General features: G+C 35.7%; 1 protein-coding gene across 2 annotated transcripts in view; it reads left to right on the forward strand.

Annotated features, from left to right (window-relative positions):
- SLIT2 (slit guidance ligand 2) overlaps positions 1-25,362 on the forward strand; it is a 394,889-nt gene that overhangs the window by 338,075 nt on the left and 31,452 nt on the right. For both annotated transcript variants that reach the window (XM_072622130.1, XM_072622131.1), the window contains one exon: positions 20,949-21,042. In XM_072622130.1, the coding sequence (XP_072478231.1) occupies positions 20,949-21,042 (94 nt within the window). The remainder of the gene's footprint in view (positions 1-20,948; positions 21,043-25,362) is intronic.

Raw genomic sequence — 25,362 nt, forward strand, 5'->3', positions numbered from 1 at the left:
TAAAAAGGAAGGGAGAAGGGGGAGGTATTCATGTTAAAAAAATGCAGAATTTTGACTAGAGCTGAGAATTTAATCTTGCAACATAGATCCTAATGTATGCTGCTCTGTAATTATTAAATGATTAGATCTTCATTTTCTCACTAGTTCACAGGCTATTTTTAGGTTTTGCTGCTGTTCAGACATTTTTCTTCAGTTGTGTCTGACTCTGTATCCCAGTTTGGGGTTTTCTAGTCAAAGATACTGGACTGACTTGCCATTTACTTCTCTAGCTCACTTTACATGTGAGGAAACTGAGGCAAGCAGGTTTAAGTGGCTTGTCCAAGCCCACACAGCTAGTAGGTGTCTGAGGCGTGATTTGAACTTAGAAAGGTAAGTCTTCCTGACTTTAGGCCCAGCACTCTACCCATGGTGCCACCTAGTTGTCCTGTTTTTAAGTACTATATCCATGTTCAAGCTGAAATCAAAAGAGTTAAGTCTGAAAGAAACAAAGGGTTAAAACTCCATTTAGACTTCAGCACATACTTATCAAGGTAAACAAATGATCTTAGACATATAAAGTAGGATTGTGGAATGAATAAAGAAATAGAGTATTTAGAAGGTTTTACTTTTATTCTTATAATGAAAACTAAGGTTGCTCTCTATTGTTTTGGCAGTGGTTTAGCTGCCAACTTGTATTATTTATTTGAATGAAGATAATTGAAAACATCTGTATTATCTATAAAGATGTAGATTTAGGTTCTTTGTCTAATTCCTAGGAAGTTAATGCAACAGTTACATCTTGTTTGAACAAATATTCATTCTTTTAGCACATACAAAAGCTATTAATGCATTTTATTTTATCTTAGTATATGATGAGAGCCAACATGCTACGGTAGAAAGAGCAACGCACTTGGGATCAGATAAGGCCTGGATTCAAATGCTGCCAGCTATATTTATTTATTAATTATATGACCTTTTAAGCCTCCATTTTTTCATCTATAAATCTGGGATAATCATAATACTTACTTCATTGGGTTTTTGTAAGGATCAAATTAGATAGTATATGAATAGTTATTTGCACTTTAATGGATCTGTGATTTTCACACCTACCCAAAGCTTCTTGTCATGTGAAATTTTTTTTTTTATGTCCTAGAAATTCTCAATAGAAAATCTGTAGCCCTTCCTCTTGTCCTTTCAGTATTTTACCACTGGAATGGTTCATCTGTTATATTTCACTCTCACTACCTGACCAGCCACTAAGGTCACTGAAGATGTCTTTCCTGTCACATCACATACAAATCACTGAGGGCCACGTTACTGTGTGTGTGCCTGCTATCCGCCTTTCCATTGTCCTTTGTGTAACCCACTAGTTCGATCCTTCTGAGCTCTTTGTGTTTTATAATCCACAGCCATTTAACATCAGCAGGAGCATGTGGATATTAGAAAGATGGGCTTCAATCATGGGGAAGAACTTGGGCTCGTTGAGAGTGCTGTTGAGTTCCCTAAATGGAATCAAACCTTTCCTCCTTCCTCTTCTAAAAACATAGAGCAGGGATTTGCTATTTTAAATCACTGAAATAGTTCAGTCTTCATGCTTTTGGAAGATCTAGTTTCTTTCCCCTGGTTGCCTTACTAACTGAATTTTCTCATTAAAGATCCAACGCTATCTTTTCTTTGGAATAATTTTAAAATTGACTTAAACTTGGGGAAAAAACAATGCTTTTTAAGTGGGTAAAGAATCTTTGTTTCTTTACCATATATAAAATAGTTCTATATTAGTGTCAGAATTCCACTTTGCAAAAGGAGTTCTGTGATTAGAGGAAATTAGATTAGGGCAGCTTAGAAGAAAATACTCTTATTAGCTGCACCATGCGGCAAATTATGGATCCCTTGACAAACTGTAAGGCTCCTAAGGAATTCTGAGTGTTCAGCTTTCATAAACAAGGTGCAACAACAGAAATTGTGGCTTATGTTTCCATAGCACTTTAATGTTTTAAAAAATACATCTTCCCTTTGATTCTCACTACACTGCTGTGACGCAAGAAGTACTAGTAACATTATGGCCATTCTGCAAATGTGGAAACTGACTCAGAAAGGTTAAGGAATGACCCAAGGTCACATGGCTAGTAAGAGGCAAAACTCATGTATTAGAACTATAAATCTATACCATGCTACTTTCCCAACAAATGTGAGTGAAGTGTGAATCATATTTCTTGTCCTTTGATGTTAAACAATCTCCATATCCAAATAATTCATAAAATCCAAATACCAATCATGGTGCATTCACAGGGGGCAAAAAGGAAATTAAAATTTAGTATAATAATGTACAGAAAAAACTTTCCCTCATCCTTCACTTTTTTTGTCTTTCATCTTAGAACTTGGTAACTGGAGTTTTATTCCATTTTATTTAGAGTGGCAGTTTGGCATACTGAATTAAGTACCTCATGTTAAGGAGACTTGGTGTTCAACCTGAGCCTTTGACCTTTTGCAGCTGTGTGATGATGGTCAAGTCACTTAACCTCTTTAGGCTGTTTCTAAGACTTTGAGATCTGTTCTTTGGGGAACTTCCAACCCTCATGCATTCTTGACATAATGACAGAGGAGTCAAAATAATCTCTAAAAAGTCCATTCTCTTTGCTGCTTTCAGTGGCCAGTGGAGTTGTGACAGAATTGGAGAAAAACCAGCACAATGTCATTTTAAGATGAAAAAAACTATTTTGAAAATATTTTCAAAGTTAGTAAACTCAATTCTAAACATTTAGTTAATTGTGTGTGTTGCCAGGTGATTGCCAGGTGTGATTGCTAGGTGAGGTGGTGATAGAACACCGTGCTTGGTGTCAGAAAGACTCATCATCCCGAGTTCAAATTATGCCTCACACACATACAAAGTATGTGACCCTGGACTAGTCATTTTACCCCATTCCTTAGTTTTCTCATCTATAAAATGAGCTGAAGAAGGAAATGGCAAGGCACTCCCGTATCTCTGCCAAGAAAACCCCAAACAAGGTCACAGTGAGTTGGACAAGGACTGAAAAACGACCGAACAGCTTTGCCACTGTTATGATGTGATATCAGAGCTTTTTGCTAGTATGACATCATCATCTTGGTTGTTCTTAGTAACATTTTTTTTTCATTCTTTATATAAGTTATCAGAGCAACTGCCACAATTAAAATGGTTTAGAGTACTTGGTGCCATCCTTTCCCTTACCATTATTGATCTAAACATCTCAAATCTCAATCTGCACTAAGGTGTTTGGGACATCCTATAGGATAACTAAATTTTTGTAACTTTTTTCAAAACATGCTTTAAGCTTTTTAGAGCTTATGCTTAAACTGCCCTAGGACTTTTGGGACCTGCTACATACCTTACTTAATTTTCATTTCTACATATTAAAAAATGTTAAAATAAAAAAAGTATCTTTCTAGGACTAAAAGCTACTGCAAGGATTAATATTTATGTAACTATCTCATGAAATTTTGTTTAAAGAAATAGAGCAGAGCTTCTTGGGGCTTGAGATACTTGTTAAAAATATTTTAACAACTATATTTAATGACTGGTGGGGCAGTGGATAGAGTAATGGCCTACAGTCAGAAAGACACATCATTCTGCATTCAGATCTGGCCTCAGCACTTACTAGCTGTGTGACCCTGGGCAAGTCACTTAACCTTGTTTACCTCAATTTCCTCCTCTGTAAAAATGAGTCAGAGAAGGAAATAGCAAACCACTACAGTATCTTTGCCAAGAAAACCCCAAATGGAGTCACAAACTGAAAAACAACTGAACAACAAATTTCAATATAATTGTTTTTTTCATAATGCTATGTATCTTTAAGCATTTAAAAATGTTATTCTGACAAAGGAACCATGAGCTTCTATGAAACACCAATAAATGTTAAGAATCCCTGAAATGAAAGATTTCTACACCAAAGCAGTAGGAATAAGCCTTATGTCACTGAAGAATTATTAGACAGACTTTAAATTCATCCAGCAAACAAAAGCTATGCTATTTTAAAGGTATATTTTATATATAACATGTAATTGGTTTTTGTTCCTTAGAGTTTGATAATAAATTAGTTACTTCAAATCTATGACCAAAGGATCATAGTTCTGTAACTGGAAGGAATATCACAGTCTGTTAGCCCAAAGGTGATAAACATACAGCCCATAGGCTGCATGGGGCCCACAACACTCCTGACTACCACCTGAACCAGATTAAAATGAAATTGGAAAATATTAGCAAAATAAATAAAAAGACAATAAAACACAGATCATGTTAATTTATAGTTTTCTAAATCAATATGAAACCTGCAAGGATTCTTATATATGGTTTAGTGGCTGCTGTTTCTGTTTGAGTTCAGCACTATTGATCTACCCAACCCTTTCATTTCACAGATGACCTGAAGTGTGGAGAGGCTAAGTCACTTGTCCCTAGTCCCCCAGGTAGTGAGTGAGTAGAAAGTCAGCATTCTAATTCAGATTCTCTGACTCCACATCCAGCATTTTCATCGTACCATGTTGTCTGTTTTCTTCAGTGGACAAGTCATTAGGGCAAAAGTCCTAATTTCCTGTCATTTTCTTTCCCATAAAATGAGCAGGTCAGCCTAGGTCATTGCTAGGGTCTTTTCCAGCCATAAATTTCTCTTGCTGTGATTCTTCATTTGTGTGTCTTTCCACAAATCCTTCACTTATCAGAAGATAATATCAGGAATTACTGTGACTCTAAGAAATCATCCCTGGTTGTCACACTTCTGATGATAAGCCTTTTATATCTTAATTAGGCTGGTCTTCAGATGAGAGACAGCTGCTGAGCCAGTGACACAAATTTTTCCAACTTGGTGAGAAGTATGAGAACTTGCCCTCTAACAACACAGGCTTTTAGGACCTAGGATCTCTTCTGTACCAAAATGAGATAGCAGAGTAAAATCATCACGGAGGAATAAATAAATAGAAGATATCATCAAAAATAAATGTATAGAATGACAAAGATGGGCTGGGGCAACAGGATGGCATAGTAGAAAGAAGACTATCCATAGAATCAAATGATGTAGATTCAAATACTGTCTGTGATGCAACTTGAATGACTTTGGGAAAGTCATTTAATCTCCTTGGGTCTTAGTTTCATCATCTGTAAAATGGAAGTTTTGGGCTACATCGCTTCTGAGTTCTCTGCCAACCCCACATCTCTTTTCCTGTGTGGAAGTGCAGGGGATAAACCCAAGACAGCCCTTATGTTCCACTGCCATTTGTAAATATAAAGACAAAATAAAGCAAGTCCCCTGCATGTTAGATTGCCCTGTTATGGTGAACTTACAAGACAAGGACAGGATAGACAATCATAAGTGGTTTGCAATGTACATATTTAGAATCCACAGAAATCATGGATTCATCTAAACATTTTTAAAAGAAAACAATAGAGAGAGCAATATTTGACAATATAATTTTATTTTTAATTACAACTTTCAGAATAATCTTTATCAGTTCCTTTTTTCTATGTTCTTGATAGTCTGAATAATGAGTAAATTTACTTCCCTATTATGGGACATAAGTGTCACGAGCTAGACTATAGTAATATTTTATGAGTGTTTATAATTCTTTCATCCCACAAACTCTCAGGGAGGAAGATTTATACACTGTTAAAATTAAGGGGAAATTGAGCATCATCTTATTTAATCCACAGAAGGCCACCACCAAAAATTCACTTATAATGGAGTGGATCAAAGGATTGTGCTTAAGTTAGGTTTAAGGGGTTTTAATGATAATGAGTTTTGTCCTGCTAGGGAATAAATTATTTCTGGGGAATTTATTACTTATATCTTGACAGTGAATTAATTATTTCAGAGTAATAGGATGCATTTCAGAGCACTAGGTACAAATTAAAGCAACATCGATTTATTAAACTGATGTAGGCTGCATGGCATAATAAAAATAGCACTGAACTTGGAATCAAGAGACTTTTTAAATCATGGTTCTATCACTGTTTAGCTAAGTCACCATAAATGTGTCACTTCCCTTTTAAAGTGTCAGTTTCCTCATCTGTAAAATGGGGACAAAACCCCATATATTACCTACCTCAGAAAGTTTTTATGAGAAAATGAAAGCTCTTTGTAAAAGTTATAAAATATTGTGAAAATGTGAGTTATTATTAAATATCATCTAAAATTCCATTCTGAAAAAAGGGAACACATAAAACCCCAAAATTAGCTTATTCGCAGGTCCAAGTGACTTCATTAACTATTACTAATAATTCACTACTTATAGTGAATTTCCAGAGTCTTATCTTGGAGTGTACCTAAATTCTAATGACTTTTTATTTAGCTTTGAACAGATAGGATAAGAGACATGAATAATCTAGGCCAACAGAAATTGGGAAAATGTTGTTTTGGGGATTCTTAGATTTCCTTTATTTAAAAATTTCTTAAACCTCAATTAAACAAACATTGTAATGACCTACTATGTGCAAGGAGTTATTCTAGGCTCTGGGATACAAAGACAAAAGGATTTCTTTTAACCTTCAAGGAGCCTATATTTTCCTAGCAGGAAACAACCTAGACAAGTTAGTAAATAATCAGGAGATATGAAGATACAAATCAGTAAGTATACAGTTGATGTAAAGTAATGTGAAATAAGTTCAGAAAGAAGAAGGCACTAAAAACTGGGAGGAATGAGGAATCGCTTCATGTAATATGTCAGTGTTTTCCCTACCCAGTCTCTAAGCATGCACTTCCTCAATTTCTGAGCCCACCTTGCCCTTTCTATGTATGAAGAAATATGTGGAAATAAAATTTAAGATTCTATTCTCTGACTAATGTTATATAATAGCAATTGCTCATCCCGTTCCCCAGGTCATGATTTTAAGGCACAGATCTCACCTGTAAGCCTCTCCTATTTCAGTTGTTTTCCTAAAATAGACTCCAGCCCCTTTGTGGATGAAAAGATTTCTTGTTTTTTGTTTTGTTTTGTTTTTGTCATCTAGTAGTTAGAATTGGTTTGTGTTACTATCATCAAAAGCATTTATTAAGTAGTCTCTTACATGAAGTAGTAGAACAAGGACTGTCCTTGACTACTAAGCAAATAAATTTTATCCTCAGTTCCCAAATTGCTACATAACCTCTTTCCATGTCAATATACACAGTAAGGCAATAGCACATTCTAATTAATTTTGGTATATTGTTTTCTTCTGGACTTAAGGGGTAGCTAAGGATAAAAACACTGGAAGAGCAATGTGCTCAAGTCTCCAAAATCTATATTGTACCCTGGGGATTCTGGAAACCAACCAAACTTTCATGCCTCTCTTGAAATTGTATTTTAAAATGTCACATATAATAAAGTTCAGTGAGGGCATTCTGGTTCACACTGTCATATTAAGTAACTTCCCTTTAGTTATCAATATGAATTTTCCTTTCTGTTTGAAAAAGAAACTAAGCTATGCCTCAGGCATTTTTGAATAGGAAAAATGGTGTCCGTGGACCCAAAGATTGTTAGAGCTGAAAGAAGCTCCAGAGATTTACTAGTTCAACCTTCTTCTTTGACAGATGAGAGAGGGATTGAGAGACTTGCCCAGTGTCAAGCAGCAGTGACTTAAGAAGGATAATCGCCGTTGTAGCTAAACAAAGAATATTGTGTTTCATTGTTTCCCTTTCTTACTGCTCCATTTCCTTCTCTCCCAGAGTACCCCTAAAACTAGTGTATGGGGAGGGGTTGTTTGTTTTGTTTTGCTTTACTGATGCATGTTTTAAGTATATAGGGAGAAAGCATCCTCTGGCATAAGAAGAGATTTAGGAAATATAGTGCTCCATTCAACTCCACCCTTCACTGGAGGCTCAGCCTCCTAGAGGATTTATCTGTCTTTTATAGACATATCTTGAATCTAAAAAGATTCCTTTGGAAAAATAGCTGAAACTCAGCCATGTTATCCTGTCCCATTTGGCTTATATGTACAATAAACATAATGATAGTTGGGAACATTTTTAAATCATCTTCTAGTGAGCATTTGACAATCTTCTGCTAAAGATCCTCTAGGAAGAGAATATGTCTATACATGTTGTTGAAGTTACTTTGGGAGGGGAAATACATTAATAAATGCCCATGACTGATTTTAAAATGTTACTTTATAAGTAAAACCAGTTAGGATTTTCTAATAGGTTAAAATGATGAAATTCTTTTGTCCTGTATAATGTTATTTAAATTTTGATATAATAATGAGAGTGATCATGATCATCATTTTAATTCTTAACAGTTTCTTAGGAGTATATAGACCTCCTGAAGATATGGAGTCATAGAATCATAGGTTTAAAGACAGAAGGGACCACAGAAACCAAATGATCCAACTCTCACATTTAACAGATGGTGAAAGAGAAGTTTTAGGGAGCCTTCCCAGCATCTCTTGCTCCAAGCCTCCAAAAAAGCCTCTAAACTTTCCTTGAAGAACAGACCTGGAAAAACCCAAGCAAGCAAATATTTATTTTTTAGGAAGTTTGACAACATCTAAGTTGAAGGATGGGCATTAAGGAAATGTTCCCTGAGAGGACTGGTGAGAACAAAGAAGGTCTTTAGTCCCACAAGACCCAAGGAACCAGGGAAGTGACTTAAGATCCAGGAACCCAGGTAGAAGCCCAGGAAGGGGGAGAAAAAGAGGCATCTAACCGTCAGAATTAGAGTACAGTGGATCAGAAATATCCCCCAAAATACTCAATTATTACCAGCAGAGCCCAGTGAAATGAGTTAAGCTGGTATTATCTTGAAGGAGATGAGGCATAAACAAAAATATTTATGAGACAAGCTTTCATCTCTGTAGAACAAGGGTGGAGGAAGCTGTAAAGTAGAGGGTTATTTATTTGATTTGTTGGGTTTTTTTCAAAATGAATCAGTAATGAAAGCAAAATTAAACCCAGTCCTAATTCTCTGTTACTTACTAAGTCCTTTATAGAGTGTACAGCTGAAAAGGAACTTAGAAAAAAAATAATCTCACACACTCTCTTCCCCCACCCACAATTTAGCAGATAAGGAAATAGAGTCCAGAAGAGGTAAAATAGCTTAATACAGATAGTTAATAGCATAATAAACACAACCTTTTTATGTAATTTTTATGTAATTGAAGAAACCTTTCAAAGTTAGTTTGAAGAGAGAAGGGGATTACAAGTTACATATTAGGAAAGGAGCAGAAGAGAAAAAAATGAGAGTTGGCAGTACAACATAAATATATTTTAAAAGTCGTTTTGTCATTCTAGATTTCCAATAACTGTTATGTATCACATGACAATGTTGGAATCTGATTTAAAATCATGGAATTTTTAAAGCTGGGGGAGATTATAGAGATGATATAGGTCAACTTCATCATTTTTTTATATTTTGGAGATTCCCAAAATCACACAGCCATTTACTCCAAAAATCCAGAAGGAAAATCTGAGATGTCTAGCCTTCTAATCCAGTGTTGCTTCCTCCTCGCCATGCTGCATTTGAATTTATTTGCTGAAAAATTCTAAAATATATCAATAAAGGCAATTAGAGGATAATTCTAAAAATAACAGTAAAGGTTTTTTGAAAATGATAATTCTGTTAAATTGTTAGCAAAGATTCATTTGGATGTCTGTTCATATATATTTATTTGAGCCAGAGCCTAATAATGATCTTTTTCTACCTGGTTCATTTTAGGATGAACTTAATATACTTTTAGGCACCTAATAAATATTAGTTGAATTGAAATGAATAGTGATATTGCTCTAATGTAATGTGAACAGAAGGATAATACCTTAATCCACATTTACATTTTCCCTATCAGACTAAGTAGACTTTCTGTTTAAAATTCAATAATATATTTTAGCAAGGTTTTATGAAAAGTTTATTAAATGTTATATATCAATACCTTCCAGTTGATTATTTTTGTTCATCTATCATTTTGTTGACTTCCTGAACATCTTTTTTTACTTTTCAAAAATTCACATGGCTATTGTTTATTCATATTAATCATTATATTGTGCTTTAATCACGTTTTCCAACATGATTGCTTTCCTTTTCATATCTATAATGAATCTGTGTTTAATTCTGCTGGCATCTTGTTAGTGTCCTTTAATTATTCTTAAATAATAAATGACACATTAAATAGATGTATCTTTCATCCCTCAAACCTATGCATCTAAGATGACCAAATATTGAAATGTACTTCTTAATTGTTGACCTGCCATAAACTGTTATTAATCATGTGATCAGACACATTCTTTTGAAAGCCTTGAGAATCACACATGTCTATAAATTAATGATCATTTTCTTTATGGCGCCTAATTGGTTACCTTTATTCCACCGCCCCCACCCTCCACCCCTGCATAAACCCCTTCCCCACCCCAAAAAGTCCCATGTCCATAGAATGTAAGTGCCTTAGAGACAGGAACTGCTCTTCATTTTGTCTTTGGGTCTCCCCAAAGAAAGCACTTAAATTCTTTGTGAGAAAATGGCATAGTATTCAATAACTACATACATAAACCTAGTATATGACATTGCTATTTGACCTAAGTTTAAATGCAAAATAATGAAAATGTCACCTCTGGGTAAAATGTAAGTCTTTCCACCTGTAATGATATTCAGAGAATTTTCCATCAATAATCTTTTAAAGCACAGAGCAAATAATTTATCAGCAAAAAGGCTTTACTTTAATATATACCTTCAGTCCTCATATTCAAATAATTACAGATTTTCTTGATTCATTTTGAAAAGGAGACTGAAACCAATGGAAATCAAGTTTTGTCTTTTCTTGCTTTCTTCAAGCATTAATTATTTTTAATTGTATTAATTTGGGCTATTTTTTTAAATCTTCTATTTTGGTTTTCCCCAATTACATGTAAAAATCAATTTTAACATGTATTTTTAAAGCTTTGAATTCCAGATTTTCTTCCTTCCTTCCCACCTCCATCATTGAGAAGGCAAGCAATTCGATACAGAGTTATACATGTGTAGTCATGCAAAACATTTCCAGATTAGTCATGTTGTGAAAGAAAACATTGATTCCCCCAAAAAAACTCAAGAAAATGAAGTTTAAAAAGTATGTTTCAATCTGTATTTAGACAACATCAGTTCTTTCTCTGAGGATGGATAGGATTTTTCATCATAAGTCCTTCAGAGTTGTCTTGGATCATTGTATTGCCAAGAATAGCTAAATCCTTCACAGCGGATCATCTTACAATGTTGCTATTGCTTTGGACACAGTACATTTCACTTTGCATCAGCTCATGTAAGTCTTTCTAAGTTTTTCTGAGAGCATCTTCAAGCATTAGTTATTTTTAAATTTCTATCTAATTCAGTAGGCATTTATTAAGCCATTGCTGTGTACCAGGCATTCAGGTATTATTTTGGGATATGAAGACCAAAAAAAATGGTGCAAACATTCCCTGTCCTCAAGGAGCTTACATTTTGCTGCAGTGTCTCCTGATATTTAATTGTGATTTACTACATTGATGTCACTTTATTTTTTTTTCAATTAACAAGCATTTATTTCCTCTCCCACACCTGCCATTCCCCCTGCCCTCTGAATTGAACAAAAAAAAAGAAAAATGTTTTGTCAACCACAGCAAATTCTCACATTGGTGATATCCAGAATTATATGTTTCATTGAGGATTTGGAGTCCATCACCTCTCTGTAGGCCAGTGGTTTGTCATTGCGTTTATTAAAATTATAAAATCTTTTAAAGTTGCTTTGACTTTACAATAGATGAAGAGTTCCTTTTGTTCTTTCCTTTCATTTCATATTTCTGAATTATTTCAGCAATTACAGAGCATATGAGCATAGATTTGGAATTCGAAGGAACCTTAGAGGTGATATCCTCCATCTTCATTTTAAAGATGAGTAAATAGGCTCAAAGTTAAAGTTGTCCCATGGTCACACGGGTAGCAAGTAGCAGAGCTGAGATCTGAATTTGGGTCCTCCGCCTCCAACTCCAACAAACCAGCATCACCTTATTTCAGGTTAAGATGACACCTATGTAGTTATGGACAGCTCATAGGGATTACTGCAGGGATACTGTAATTTGCAGCTTCCCATTAAGAAATTATAACCAGTATTTATATAGTGAGTTATGTTTTACCAAGCTTTTGCATAATAGATGTTTGAGAAATCAACGAAATCACAGACTGTTTGAGATCAAATGTTAAGCCTCAAAACTTATCAGTGGATGAAGACATCCCCCTGCAGAATGAGTGAAGAACAATTTGTTCCAAAAGCCATGAAGGTAGCAGAATCATGCAGCAGCTCTTAGAGTTTCTTCAGATATCAAAGTCACCAAGTTCATGCACTGCATCCCAGGCCATCACCAGTGTCTTGACTTTGCTCTTGCCACTGGACTTTGATTACTCCGGGAGAGTGAGGCTGATGACTTTATGCAACTCTGCCTCACTTAAATCCAATTCATGCATCTTGTGATGTCATTGATCCTCTTTGCAATGAAGGACAAACAAGAATGTTAGCACTAGGATAGACACCAAATATCATCCCAACACCATCATTTTGCAGATCAATAAACTGAGACCAACAGAGGACAGATATATTATTTCCTTTTGACGATTAGCTCTTAAATGTTGTTGTTGAGTTGTGTTAGTTGAATATGACATTTTGTGACCCCATTTGAAGTTTTCTTGGCAAAGATTCTGAAGTGACTTATCATTTCCTTCTCCACTTCATTTTGCAGATGAGGAAACTGAGGCAAGCAGGTTTAAGTGACTTTCCTAGGGTAACACTGCTAGCATGTGAGGTCTGATTTGAATTCATAAAGATGAATTTTCTTGATTCCAAGCTCAGTGCTCTATAGACTGCACCATCTAGATGCACCAATATTAACTCTTCATTATGGCTGCATATTTGCTCAGACTCTCTATGACAATTCTCTGATATAACTGTGGAAAATATAACACTTATACTATTAATTTCTAAATATCTTTAAATATAGTCCCTTTTGCCACAACTCTGCCACTTCAGAGGGCACTGAAGCTAGAATCTGCAAGCTATATCATATTGGGGAGGTGGTGATATTTTCAAAGTATTTTGTTAAATATAAACTGTTTTTGGAGGCAGTTGAGGGCAAGGTGGATAGAATGATGGACTTGGAGTCAAGAATATCTGAGTTTGAATCCTCCTGCCTCAGACACAAGCTGTATGACCCTGGGCAAGTCACTTAACTTTTCTTGCCTTAGTTTCTTCATCTATAAAATGGAGAAAATAACAGCACCTATGATCCAGGATTATTGTGAAGATCAAATGAGATAATGTATGCAAAGTGTATTGCAAACAGTTAAGTGCTATATGAATGCTGGCTATTATTATTCTCTGCATGACAATCTAACCTGACTATAGAGAATGACTATTTATTGCTAAAAATAACAATTTTAACTGATTAATCTACTACTTTACAATTTTCAAAGTGCTTTCACTTTCATTTTTATTATATGTAATATACATATATACAATATGTTACAGATACATGTATTTATACCAGTCCTGAGCAACACATTATACCGTTATTCCCCATTTTACAAATGAGGAAAGTGAAGCTCAGAGGGCCAAAGTCATTTGCCCAAGAGGCCAAGATTGCCTGCCACTAAGTGGGAGAACCAATATATAATTTGATTTTCCTGAAGTCACGTTTTCTTTCCACTGAATTTGTTGGTCCAATCAAGACAAATTTTATAACAAAAACTAAGTATACCTCTGGTGCAGAAAAATTCTACCACTTAAAATATTTAGATTTGTTCTGAACATTTTTTCTACCATATTTCCGGTATGATATACCCGGTGTGCTTCATTTCCTGGATCACTCATTAACTCATGATGGGGTAGGCAGGGATAGAGGAGGGCAAGGGAATGACAGGAATGAAGGTCTTCCTGAAATTCCATTCTTTCCTTTGACCCATAGAGGGATTTCTGAATAATCAATGAATGAAATCCACAGCATCCACCTTCCATACAATGACCCTAATTTCATCTTTACTTGATGAGCCCGTGTCTGAAATCATAGTGTCAGCCTTTATCTTGGAATACAGCTTTCAGTAGCCCTCACCTCCAGGGTGTCTCTTACTGTTACTGTTGAAGTTATATGGGATGCATTACAAAGCAGTCAATTGGTGTGACTTGCTTTCAATATTCTTTTTGACTGGGCCTAAACATGATAAATGGTTTGAAAGAGATTTCCATAGTCAAAAACTCAGCTCCCTATTGATTAAGGAACTACCTTACTAATTCAGTTGATATAAGTAAAGGGGCTACCTCGGTATTAGGTGGTAAGAGGCCTTGGGGGTAGGGAGAGAGGGGAATAAATTGACGACAAGCTACTTTCCTTTCAGACTGCAGATGCTTTAGAAGGGTGAGAAGAGGAATCTTTAGAACCTCACTGAGGTACAGTCTCAGGCCAGTGCTTGAAAACATCTCAATGTAGTGCTCTTTGAAGAACTATTGTTTGAGATTAGTCTCTGAACTCCCCAGTGTTGCACTACTTTAGTCTTAAACTAAATTGCTTTAGGCAGAAATCTTGTGAGCTCTCCGAAGTTCAAATGTATTTAAGAAACTAGGAAAGAAAACAGGATGCCTTGTGGGAGATGGAGGATTGCTGGAGAATGATCTGATTTGGGTCTAATCTAAAGACTTAGTATGCTAAGAGAAATAAAATTGAAAATTAGAACAATGTAACTCAAATTTATATATCATGAACTTACTAATTATATTATTAAAATACTATTATGAACTTGTCTTTAAACAATAATAAAGCTCATTAAATTAACATTTTCAACTGTTTAAATTTTTAAAGTGACTCACCTTTAACATGCCGATAACAATATTTTATGTTACTCTTACTCTATATCACATGTGCTACAGTATTTTCCCTTTGTATAACCATCTGTGTATATTTCAATTGTTTCTACATTCCTTTATATTTCTAATGTTTGTCATTCCTAGTTGCACTGCAGTATTTAATTATATTGATGTGTATTAGCAATTTGGCCATTTTGTATTTGTTGGAGATATTATTTGTGTTTTTTTTTCTTTTTTCCACTTACAAATAATTCTTCTATATATTTGAATATCCTATTTTTAATAAGCTTCTTTAGATATCTTCCCAAGAGTAGGATGATTATTTTTATGATTCTCATATGGTACTTCCAATTTGCTTCCCAAAAAGATCCTATCCATTTACAATTCTACCAAAAATATAGAAAGAAGTATAGTAGTTTCTACAAAGCACAACCAGAATATAAATTTTAATTTTTATTAATTTTTACCAATGTGTTGGGTATGAGGTAGTTTGAGTTTTTTAAGAGAGTAAATGGTATGTATGTATTACATATACACATATGTGTAAGTATATGTATATGTGTATATACATATATATGTATATATAATATGAAATTTACAGATGACATGTGGTTGAGGTTGTTAATAACTGAAAAATGAAACATAACAAACTGAAAGCTATGATTTTATTTGACCCATGTATAATCAGAATTTTTCTTTAAAAGCTACATAAGTTCACTCTAACCTTTTCCCTTCAAAAAATAAAAATAATAAAATTCTTATCAACAAATTCAGACAAATCAGAAGTCAAGGAAATAGAATAAATGCCTTAAAAGGTGAAGTAAAAGTGAAGACAATTCAACGTAGCAAACATTTATTAAGTAGCAATTCAGGTAGGAAAGTCATCAGTCAGTGAGTCATAAAGTCCTTCATGTCATTATTTAAATTGGGCAATTTATTGGGTAGGAGATAGAAACCAATAGGGTTGGGGTGGGCAGGAATTAAGTTCCTAAGGTATCAACCAAAGAGTGTTGAGAGCTAAAAGCTATACTTTTGTTTTTGATTTAGATGCCAGATTCCAGAGAAGGCTGTTCTATTAGAGATTCCATTTTTTTTAATATAGGACTTAAAACTTTTTTAAAAAAAAGGTTGCAAAAAATTCACTTGGGACTTTACCTTTCAAATGGAAAGATCTATTTGAAACATAATTGATAAAGTAATTACCATGACAGAATAGAGTAGTACTGTTGGATGTCTGTATCACCTACATATTATCATTATCACATCAGAGAAAGGCATCTTTGTGTGTTGGGTCTCTGGTCAGTCCCTTTTTATAAAATCCAATTAAGGTCACTTTGATTTCCATAATTAAGCTTAGCTAAAGTTTACTGAGGCCCTATGATGTGTTATACAAAAATGAATGACAAGGAAACACATAACTAAAGCTTGAAAAAAAATAAGATGTGAAAAACCTCATAGCAGGGGTAAAAACAAAGTCTGTGGGGCTCAGAAAAGAGAGGTAAAAAGAAAAAACTTAGGCAAATTCATTTGGAGAAATCAGGGAAGGCTTGTGAAGGATATGGGATTTGAAAGGGGATTGAATGATGGTTAGGATTTGACAGACCATGGTAGGCCATTGCCAGCAGAGGAAATATCTGAACAGGAAGGAGCGAGTTTAGAGCAAGATCATGGAACAGTGGTGCAGTTTGACTTGAATGTAGAGTATTTCTATGGAAGCCTTGGAATATGAAAGATGAAAAGGTAAAAAAAATGAATTGCAGCTATATTGTGGTGAGTCTTGAAGGCCAGACGGAAAGCATTAGATTTTATTCAGTGGGGAGTCACTGAACAATTTTCACTGGAGTATTAGCACCATTCAGTCAATCCAAAAACCAAATGATTCTAGTACTTGCTGCCTGTGTGACCTCAGGCAAGACATTTCACTTGTTTGTTTCAGTTTCCTTATCTGTAAAACGAGGGGGTTGAACCTGACCTCTAAAATCTCCTTCAGGTGAGAGGCAGAGACAGAGAGAGAGAGAGATAGAGAGATAGAGAGAGAGAGAGAGAGAGAGAGAGAGAGAGAGAGAGAGAGAGAGAGAGAGAGAGAGAGAGAGAGAGAGAGAGAGAGAAGAGAGAGAGAGAGTGAGAGTAGCTGGTGGGGCAGCTAATAGTGTTCTAGCCTTTAAGTGAGTTCAGATCCTGTATCAGGCACTTACTTACTAGCCATGTGACCCTGAGCAAATCACTTACCCCCTCTTTCTCAGTGTCTGAGATCCTATGGAAGATTAATCTAGAAGCCACAAGGTCAGGAACTATGCATCCTGGTAAACCCTAAGGATGATGTCTCATTAAAGTGAGAGATTATGATATGATCAGCAGTATTAGGGAAATTAAAAAGCAGAAGCTGATTTGGGGGAAAAGAACGCTCCCCCAAAGTGTTATTTACAATGGAAGTCTGTATGGATATCCAAAGTTACTTGTGCCCTCCCCACCCTCACTCCCCCAAAAGTTAATTTGTATATATTTTGTTACAGGCATCTAGGTGGCGCCATAGTGCATAGAGCACCAGGTCTGGCATCAGAAAGACTCATCTTCTTGAGTTCAAATCTAGCCTAAGATACTAGCTTTGTGACCCTGGGCAAATCACTTCACCCTGTTCTCCTCAGTTTTCCTCATCTGTAAAATGAGCTAGAGACGGAAATGGCCGAATGGGGAGCAAGGACTGCCTAATTTTCAACATGTATCTCAGTACCTAGTACAATGCCAAGTATATAAAAAATGTTTAATGTAAGTTTGTTATTTCATCAATAACAAAGTTAGAAAATTTAGTGGCAATAAATGTGCTAAAGGTAATCAGCATATATTAAATAACCCCTGTATGATCAAATCACAGGTTCATACCAACATTTCAGATGGAGGCCAAAGAATTAATTAAGATACTTTAGACCAGATTTTTTTAAAAGATTAGCTTTTGTCTCAACTGTTAGCTGATATATATGTGTATATAGATGTATACACATATGCTCACATGTATCTACATGCATACATATATGGAGGTATACATTTATAACTATTTTAACTTCTATATGTATGTTTATGTAAGATGTCAATAAAATCTACAATTAATATTAAATATCTACATGGCGTATTAATATTGATGTATTATGAGCTTACTAGACTACCAGAGGCTTTTTTGCTGAGTCACTGCCCAGCATTCTCTATTTTCACAGCCCTTTCCTCTGGAAACTAGTGTGTTTCCTCCCTGCTGCTTTCTTATCTCAGCTTTCATGCCCTTCATTCTATTTTATAGAAATAGGGAAAGCGAATAAGCACACCACATGGCTGCATTTCCTTGCCTGTACTATGAAATCTACTTCATTAGATCACAGATTTAAACTAGTAGAGATCTGAAGAGTTTATATAGGCCCATCCTCAATCATAGATTTTCCTGCCCATTTCACTCTAGAGAAAAGGAGTGAAGCATCTCTTTTTTTTTATTAGTGCTTTGACTTCCTTAACTGCAAGAAAACTGATATTCACATACAATGATAACTTCCGTTAGTAAGAAAAATTACTTCCCATCAATGTGTAACTTCTATAGATTTCCTTAGATAGAGAATGCTTTAACAAAAGAGATCTTAAGAACTGACTTCTAAAGTATCCTTTCAGAATTTTTTTTCTAATACAATTTAAAACAGAAAGAAGGAAGGTCAATGAGAGCCCAGGCCCTGTGAGTGGACAGCATGCTCAAAACAAAGTAATTCCACCGATGAACTTTGTGGCAAACCTGGGCTTTCTGTGCCTGTTTCCAATCCCCTTACGAGGTGGTTGCAAAAGCTTCTTTCTGTTGGCTTCCAAACCAACATGAACATGCATGCAGAAGATCCACAAGCTTTGGTTTCCAGATCTTCTCCTGGCCTTTTGAAGTTTACTAGGTTACAGCTTAGTCTATTCTGTCTCCAGTACTCTTTCACCTAAGTCAGGAAGGAATAGTTAAGGTAGGCTGTGTTGATGACTTTATCTGAACTTGGATGAGATGAATAGGCCAGTGGTGCTTTCCCTACCTGGAGGCTTTACAGTAGTTATTTCCTGCTTATTGGAACACAGCTGGACAACAAGAAGGACAAGTTTGTCACTGGGGCTTTTTATGTGCATGCTCAATACTGACTCAGAAACCAGTCAAAAAGTCTTTCTTCACCATGTGATAAGTGGACAGGAAACATTTGCAGAAGACCTATGCATGCTCTAAAGTGAGTCCATTGTGAGAAATTGCATCAAGCTAAACTGCTGCTGCAGTTTATCTGTCTGCCAGATTCATATCTGGCTACTGAACCCACATGGATCTGGAGGAGAAAGTGAGGCTGGTGACTTTGCACAGCCCTCCCTCATTTAAATCGAATTAATTTGCAAGTCATGGCATCACCTTCTTGACGTCTTGATGCTCTTTGAGAACAAAGGACAAACAGCATAAAATATCTACTTTCTACACAGCAATGTTCCAGGGATTGGGTGAGGGGAATACATAAATCAACAAGACGTTCTCTTAATTGAATAGCAAAAGAATAAGATGCAATGAACCATTATGAAATAAAGAAGGTAAAAGTATAAACAATATGCAAAATGAGGTCATGGAAGATTTATGGAAAAGATGCCAGTTGAGTCAAATCATGAAAAATAAATTAGGGGAGGGGGAGAATATCCTAGGTGGTATATTTTTAAATGTACAGAGACAAGAAAGCATGACATTTCTATAGGAGTAGTGGCTAGTTCAGTTTCACTGTAACATGAAGCATATAGTGAGAAGTAATGTGACATAAATACTGCAAAAGTAGAGGATAGGGATTGTACCTGTGTGTCATTGGTAGGAAATTCCCAGGTAAGGAAGCTGTTTCCATCACTGGCACCTTAGATAGTCTTCAAGAGTTGCTTAGGTCACCAAGATAGATGACTTGTCCAGGGTGAGACAGACAAGGTGTATGAGAATTGGGACTTGAACCTAGACCATCGAGGCTTTGAGGCCAGGGCTTGATCCCTTTTGCCATGCTGATTCTCAGTAAATTGGGATGAGCATTGAATGCCATTCTAAACTGTTCAGACTTGATCTGATGCATAATAGAGAACCAGTGGAACTATATCTCCCCACTAACACGTTTATTTTTTAAGTATACATTTCTTACAAAGAAATTCCATTTAAAGCACTGAGTATAGTTAATTATTGATGTAATTAATGATGTTCAGTCCCCAGTTCTTGTAGCAAATGAAAGCCCATGTCACTCTTTGGAAATTACCAATGGTTTACCTGAGTAAGCCATTTTGGGGTTCATTCATTACATTAAAAAATCAAAAATTAATTTAGACCTAATAATAGCTAGCATTTTATGGTTTGTGAAGTGCTATAGAGGTGATATCTCTGTTGATCACCTGAAAAAACCTTTCCTCACCATATGGTAAGTGGACCAAGAAACAATCACAGAATACTTGTGCATGCTCTGAAGTCCACACATGGTCAAGAAATGAGGCAGAACAAGATGATACTAAGGTTGTTTGTACCTTTCCAGTATAGAAGACACTGAAAAGTCCCACTTTCCATGAAAATGATATTACAAAAAGTCAGAATTGTGCTAAGTAGTCTTAGATCAAGAAAATAAACTCATGTTATTACTTATACTTTAGGGATCTTTCTAAGAGATGCATAAATGTGGCAGTAAATAGAAATAGTCCAGGTGAATGTGCATATCTGAGCTACCAAATGATATCAAATGCTTGCATTTATTAAATTGTATGTTTGTTCATGAGTTTCTTGGAACCTATATGATAATGCATGACTTTTATCTAATTTGCCCCTCATTTTGCACATTCAATTGCTGTTGATTTGGATGAGTGAGTTGGAAACATCACTGTTTAGAATTTTTGACATGATTCTGAAACTATTATATTGTCAGAATGCTCTTAGCCAGTAATTTATCTCGTCACCTGAGGAGACCTATGAAAGTGTGATGTAATTCTGAGTCACTCTTTTCTAGTGAAAAAAAAAGTTTAAAAGACAGAAAATAACAGATGTCCTTCTAATTCCATCTGAGTTAGTTATAAAAAGGTCACCTTTTGGCCAACTTGAATTATTTTGCTGCCAGAGGGAAGCTATTGAAGCTTCATTTCCTTTTCATAGCAACTTCCCCACTGAACTAATGCTATTTGCTGTTTGCAGGTGAGTTGTGTGAGGAGAAACTCGATTTTTGTGCCCAGGACCTTAACCCCTGCCAGCATGACTCAAAATGCATCCTGACACCAAAGGGATACAAGTACGTGGAAACATTTTCATATTTCACTTCTAGACGATCTTGTAGCCTCTACAGATTTTCTTCCTTAAAGGAGTCTCTTCAGCCCCTTTCACTGATAATAAATAAGACCTTTGCTCACCGGTCTCAAAGGCATTCTTAATAGCATACGCGACATTGGACAACACAACTATTTCTTAGCACTGAAGCAGAACAGTAATAAAAGAAGAGTTCCGATAGCAGCAATCTCTGTGAAGGCCTTTTGGACGTTGCATATTATGGGGTGGGGGGGAACGGTTATAAAGTCTCCATAGAGACCATTTAGTCCAGTCTCTTTAAATTTGAAGAAACTGAGACCCGGGAAAATTAAGTGCCTTGTCTAAGACACATAGCACTAACTGGTATTTCTCCTTCCATTCCATTCCTTCTCTAAATCATCCTTCAAAATGTCCCATGAATAGTCTTTCTAATATACCGCTCACTCAAAAGCTTTCAGTGGCTGCATGTTGCCTACCAGTATCCCAACATTTAAGGGCTTCTAAAATCAAACTCCAACTCCAGTTAAATTGGATTACCCTCTATTCCTGTCCTTACTTTACCATTCAATGCCTTTGTTCATACTGTCCCCATACCTGAATGAACTCCCCTCCTCTGAGCTCCATTTATTGATGTTTTCCCCTTGTTTCAAGACTCAATTCAAGTACTATCTCCTTCATGTAGTTTTCCCTTGATTTTTCTCCCCATTTAGGTGCAAATAATTTCCATCATCTTACATTTCTCATAGAATAATACTTAGACCCTATCTCCTTTGTGTTGCTATCACCTTCTCCTTTATCATGCTTATTTTTGCATCTATCCCCTCCCTACAACTCCCAGGGGACTTTAAGATGCCTGAGAACAGGGTATGTGACATGTTTATCTTTTGTATTCCCTTCTCCTAGCACAGTGTCCTGAACACAATAGAGACTTCAGTGTTTGTGGAACTAAATCTAACTGAATGATTGGCACATCTAGAACTAGCTCTTATGACCCACAATTGACTGATTTTTCCACCAGTCCCTAATGTCTTTTGAGTAGCTCTTACTGCATACTAAATGATCTGGAAATACAAAGAAAATAACACAGCCTCTCTTCAAGTAGCTTACACTCTCCTTAGTGAAGCATGATATGTCACACGTGAACCACCTAGAAAAAAATAATGGTTCATAACTATAGAGATCTTCAGAAAGTACTTTCTTCATAAGATCCCTCTCAGATAAAATATGTGTATGGATATTTGCATTTTCTAGATTAAAAAACTGAGCCTCTGAGACATTTTATGACTTGCTAAGTTAACGCTGCTGATAAGGGCCAAAGATGGGATTCTAACCTGTCTCCTGATTCCATTCTGTATCTACTGCACAATGATGTAAAATTAAAAAAAAAAAAAGGCAGTGAGTACATATCACATTTCCTTATATTGATAAACCACTTCAGAGTTTTTCACACACTTTTCTAGCTTATGGGGTATACCTTATAAATGTTATAGGATGGTTGGGTAAGGGTTATCATGAAAGACGTTATGGGGAATATAATACTTGAGTTGGGCTTTGCAAAAAAATGTAGCATTTGGTTGGTGAATAATTGGAAAGGAAGGTATTTCAGGGGAGGGAAAAGCTGCTCTCTCTCTCTTTCATAGGAATAAGGAATTAAAGAATGTTAGAGTTAGAAGACACCAGAGATGTCATCTAGAAAAGGGGCTTTATTCGCAGCCTTGTGTCCATGAATCAGACCTCAACTGAAGCACCCCTTTTAATATTGTGACCATTTCATTTCAATGGAATTGATTTCCTTTCAATCCTACATATTTTATTTTATTCACTTAAAAATATTACCCTGAGAAGGGGTCCATCAGTTTCACTAGACTTGCAAAGATGTTCATGACACAAAAAAGTCAAGTCAGTAAGTATTTATTAAGCACTTATTTAAGAAAAAAAAAAGGTAAAGAGGTAAAGAACCCTTGAACTTTTCCAACTTCTTAATACACCAGATGAGGGAATGGAGGCTTTCCCCAGAGTCACACAGCTAGTAAATGGTAGATCCTCTAATTTCAAAGACAATGCTTTTCCCCTAGACTATATTGCCTTTAGTAAATAAAGTTTTGGGTCCATCAAGTTTGTGTCTGAAACACATTGTAAGTACCAGTTTAGTCATTTTAGAAAACATATGGATTCTTTTCTGGTGCATGACATTTCTGCAGATGTTTTTAGTTTTTTTTTGTTGTGACAAAATAATTTAGGGTGTGCTTCATTATGTATTTTGATTTATCTTTGGGGTTCAGATGACATCTCTGCTTAAGAGTAAACAAGCTTATTAATGGTTTTATTTCTGAATTTAAAAAAAATTTGCACTACATTTTCATGAAATTCCTTCCTCAGGGGATCATTTTTTCCCCTAGAGCCTTTGTGAACTCCATAGCTGTATACCACAGGTGATAATTAAAGTCTGGCCTCAGATTGTGTCATACATATAAAGAATATAATCATTTATCAGAAGAGTAAGCCCTGGAAGCAGGTGGTCTTCAAACACAGGTTGCTTCTTCTACAGACTTCACTGCAATTAACATTAGAGCAGGATTACTGCAGTGCTTTTTAAGCTGTAATTACAAGATAGGTTATTAGTAAGACTCATTGGAAATCATTCGAAAATAAAGGAGTTCATCTTCTGAAAGACTAATCCACAATTAAATAACTCCCTTATTACCATCAATTAAGATGCATAAGTTACAAAGTAGTTATTACTAAGCCATGAATTAACAGATTTGGAAAAACCTGCTATTTCTATCGGTAATGTGGGAACACTGGTTTTATTTCTGTAGCTAGTTTGGCTAAAAACAAGTTAATAAGGCGAAGTGTTGGCTTTCGCTAGCCTCCTTGCATATGTCAGAGACATATGTTCTTTGGGAAGAGATAAAGGAAATAGAAGTCAAAGGACTACAACAAAACAGATCTGAAGTTGCTAAAGATAGTCTTTCTGACACATGTTTGACCCACCCTTAGATCCCAGTTCCTGTTTCTACTGTCTCTGTTAATTAGGATGCTGACTCTCGTTTTAATGCAGCATGGTGTGGTGGAAAAAGCAATGAACTAGGGGTGGGGAGGCGGATTTGATTCTCATCTCTGACACTTACTCTGTTTGAATTGGGGCATATCACTTCCCTTTCTCTCAGCCTCAATTTTCTCAGCTATAAATTGAGGAAGTTGATTGAACTCAATGGCCTCCAAATTCACTCCCAGCTCTGGTAATCTATGACTATTGTTCTATCAGCTGCCTAATGAGCTATTAGCTAGCTAACTAGATGTATGACCTTGGGTAAGTTGGTTCACCTTCCTGAGGCTCCCTTTGCTCATCCTCATATGGAGAGAGTTCCATCAGAGGAACCCTAAGCCTCAGGTTTTATGTTCTGTAGTTCTGAGCTGTAGCTGTAGTTCATCTTTAACTGCACTATACCAATACAGCTGATTTTTACCCTTCTTGCTTTATTATCTGTCTCATAAATCTTTTATATTGCTCTTTGATATGTTTATACCAGAGTGCCATCCACAGTACTTTGAAGCATGCATCTCACTTAGTCAGCTTTTTAGTTTCTTAATCGTGATGTTTATATTTTGGGTTTTCTTTTCTTAGCCATCATTCTTTGTCACAGAAGTGACTTGAGAGCATATGATATATATATATATATTTTGACATTCCTAGCATTAGGAGTCTTTTATTTAAATTTATACATTGTGTTGTAAAATCCATTTTAGTGAGTAAAAGGTTTTCAGAGATATTGGTCCTCTCAAAATGATTTCAAGTTATAATGGACTTTGAAAAAAATTATATAGAAGAGAATACAAAATCAGCTCTTAGCTTCTGCACTGTACATGTGGTTCTCGTATCTCTTTGAATTTTTTTTTCCAGATAAATAATTCAAAGTTTTTCTTCATCTTAATGCTTAGCGGCTTCAGCTACACTTCTCCCATTAACACTGATAGAAGATCTCTGACTCATGCCTGCCCATCTGGTTGAGAATGGATAGTGGCACTTAAGTGACCATCTTACTTCAATCAAATTGTTTACTTAGGTTTTGTGATGATTCACACGTGCGCACGCACACACACACACACACACACACACATACTCATAAAGAGACAAAAACTTGCCATAATGCCATCACTCTTAGCCAAATGATTTGCTTTTTATGGTATTCAAAGCTGAAAGTCAGTTGCTTTACATCTGACTGCTTTCAATTACATGCCCCATCATTGTTTGTATTCATTGACTTTCAACTATTTACTTTTTTTAATTAAATTTTTTTCAGTT

The sequence above is a fragment of the Notamacropus eugenii genome, chromosome 6 (genome assembly GCF_028372415.1).
Source record: "Notamacropus eugenii isolate mMacEug1 chromosome 6, mMacEug1.pri_v2, whole genome shotgun sequence".
Lineage (NCBI taxonomy): Eukaryota > Metazoa > Chordata > Mammalia > Diprotodontia > Macropodidae > Notamacropus > Notamacropus eugenii.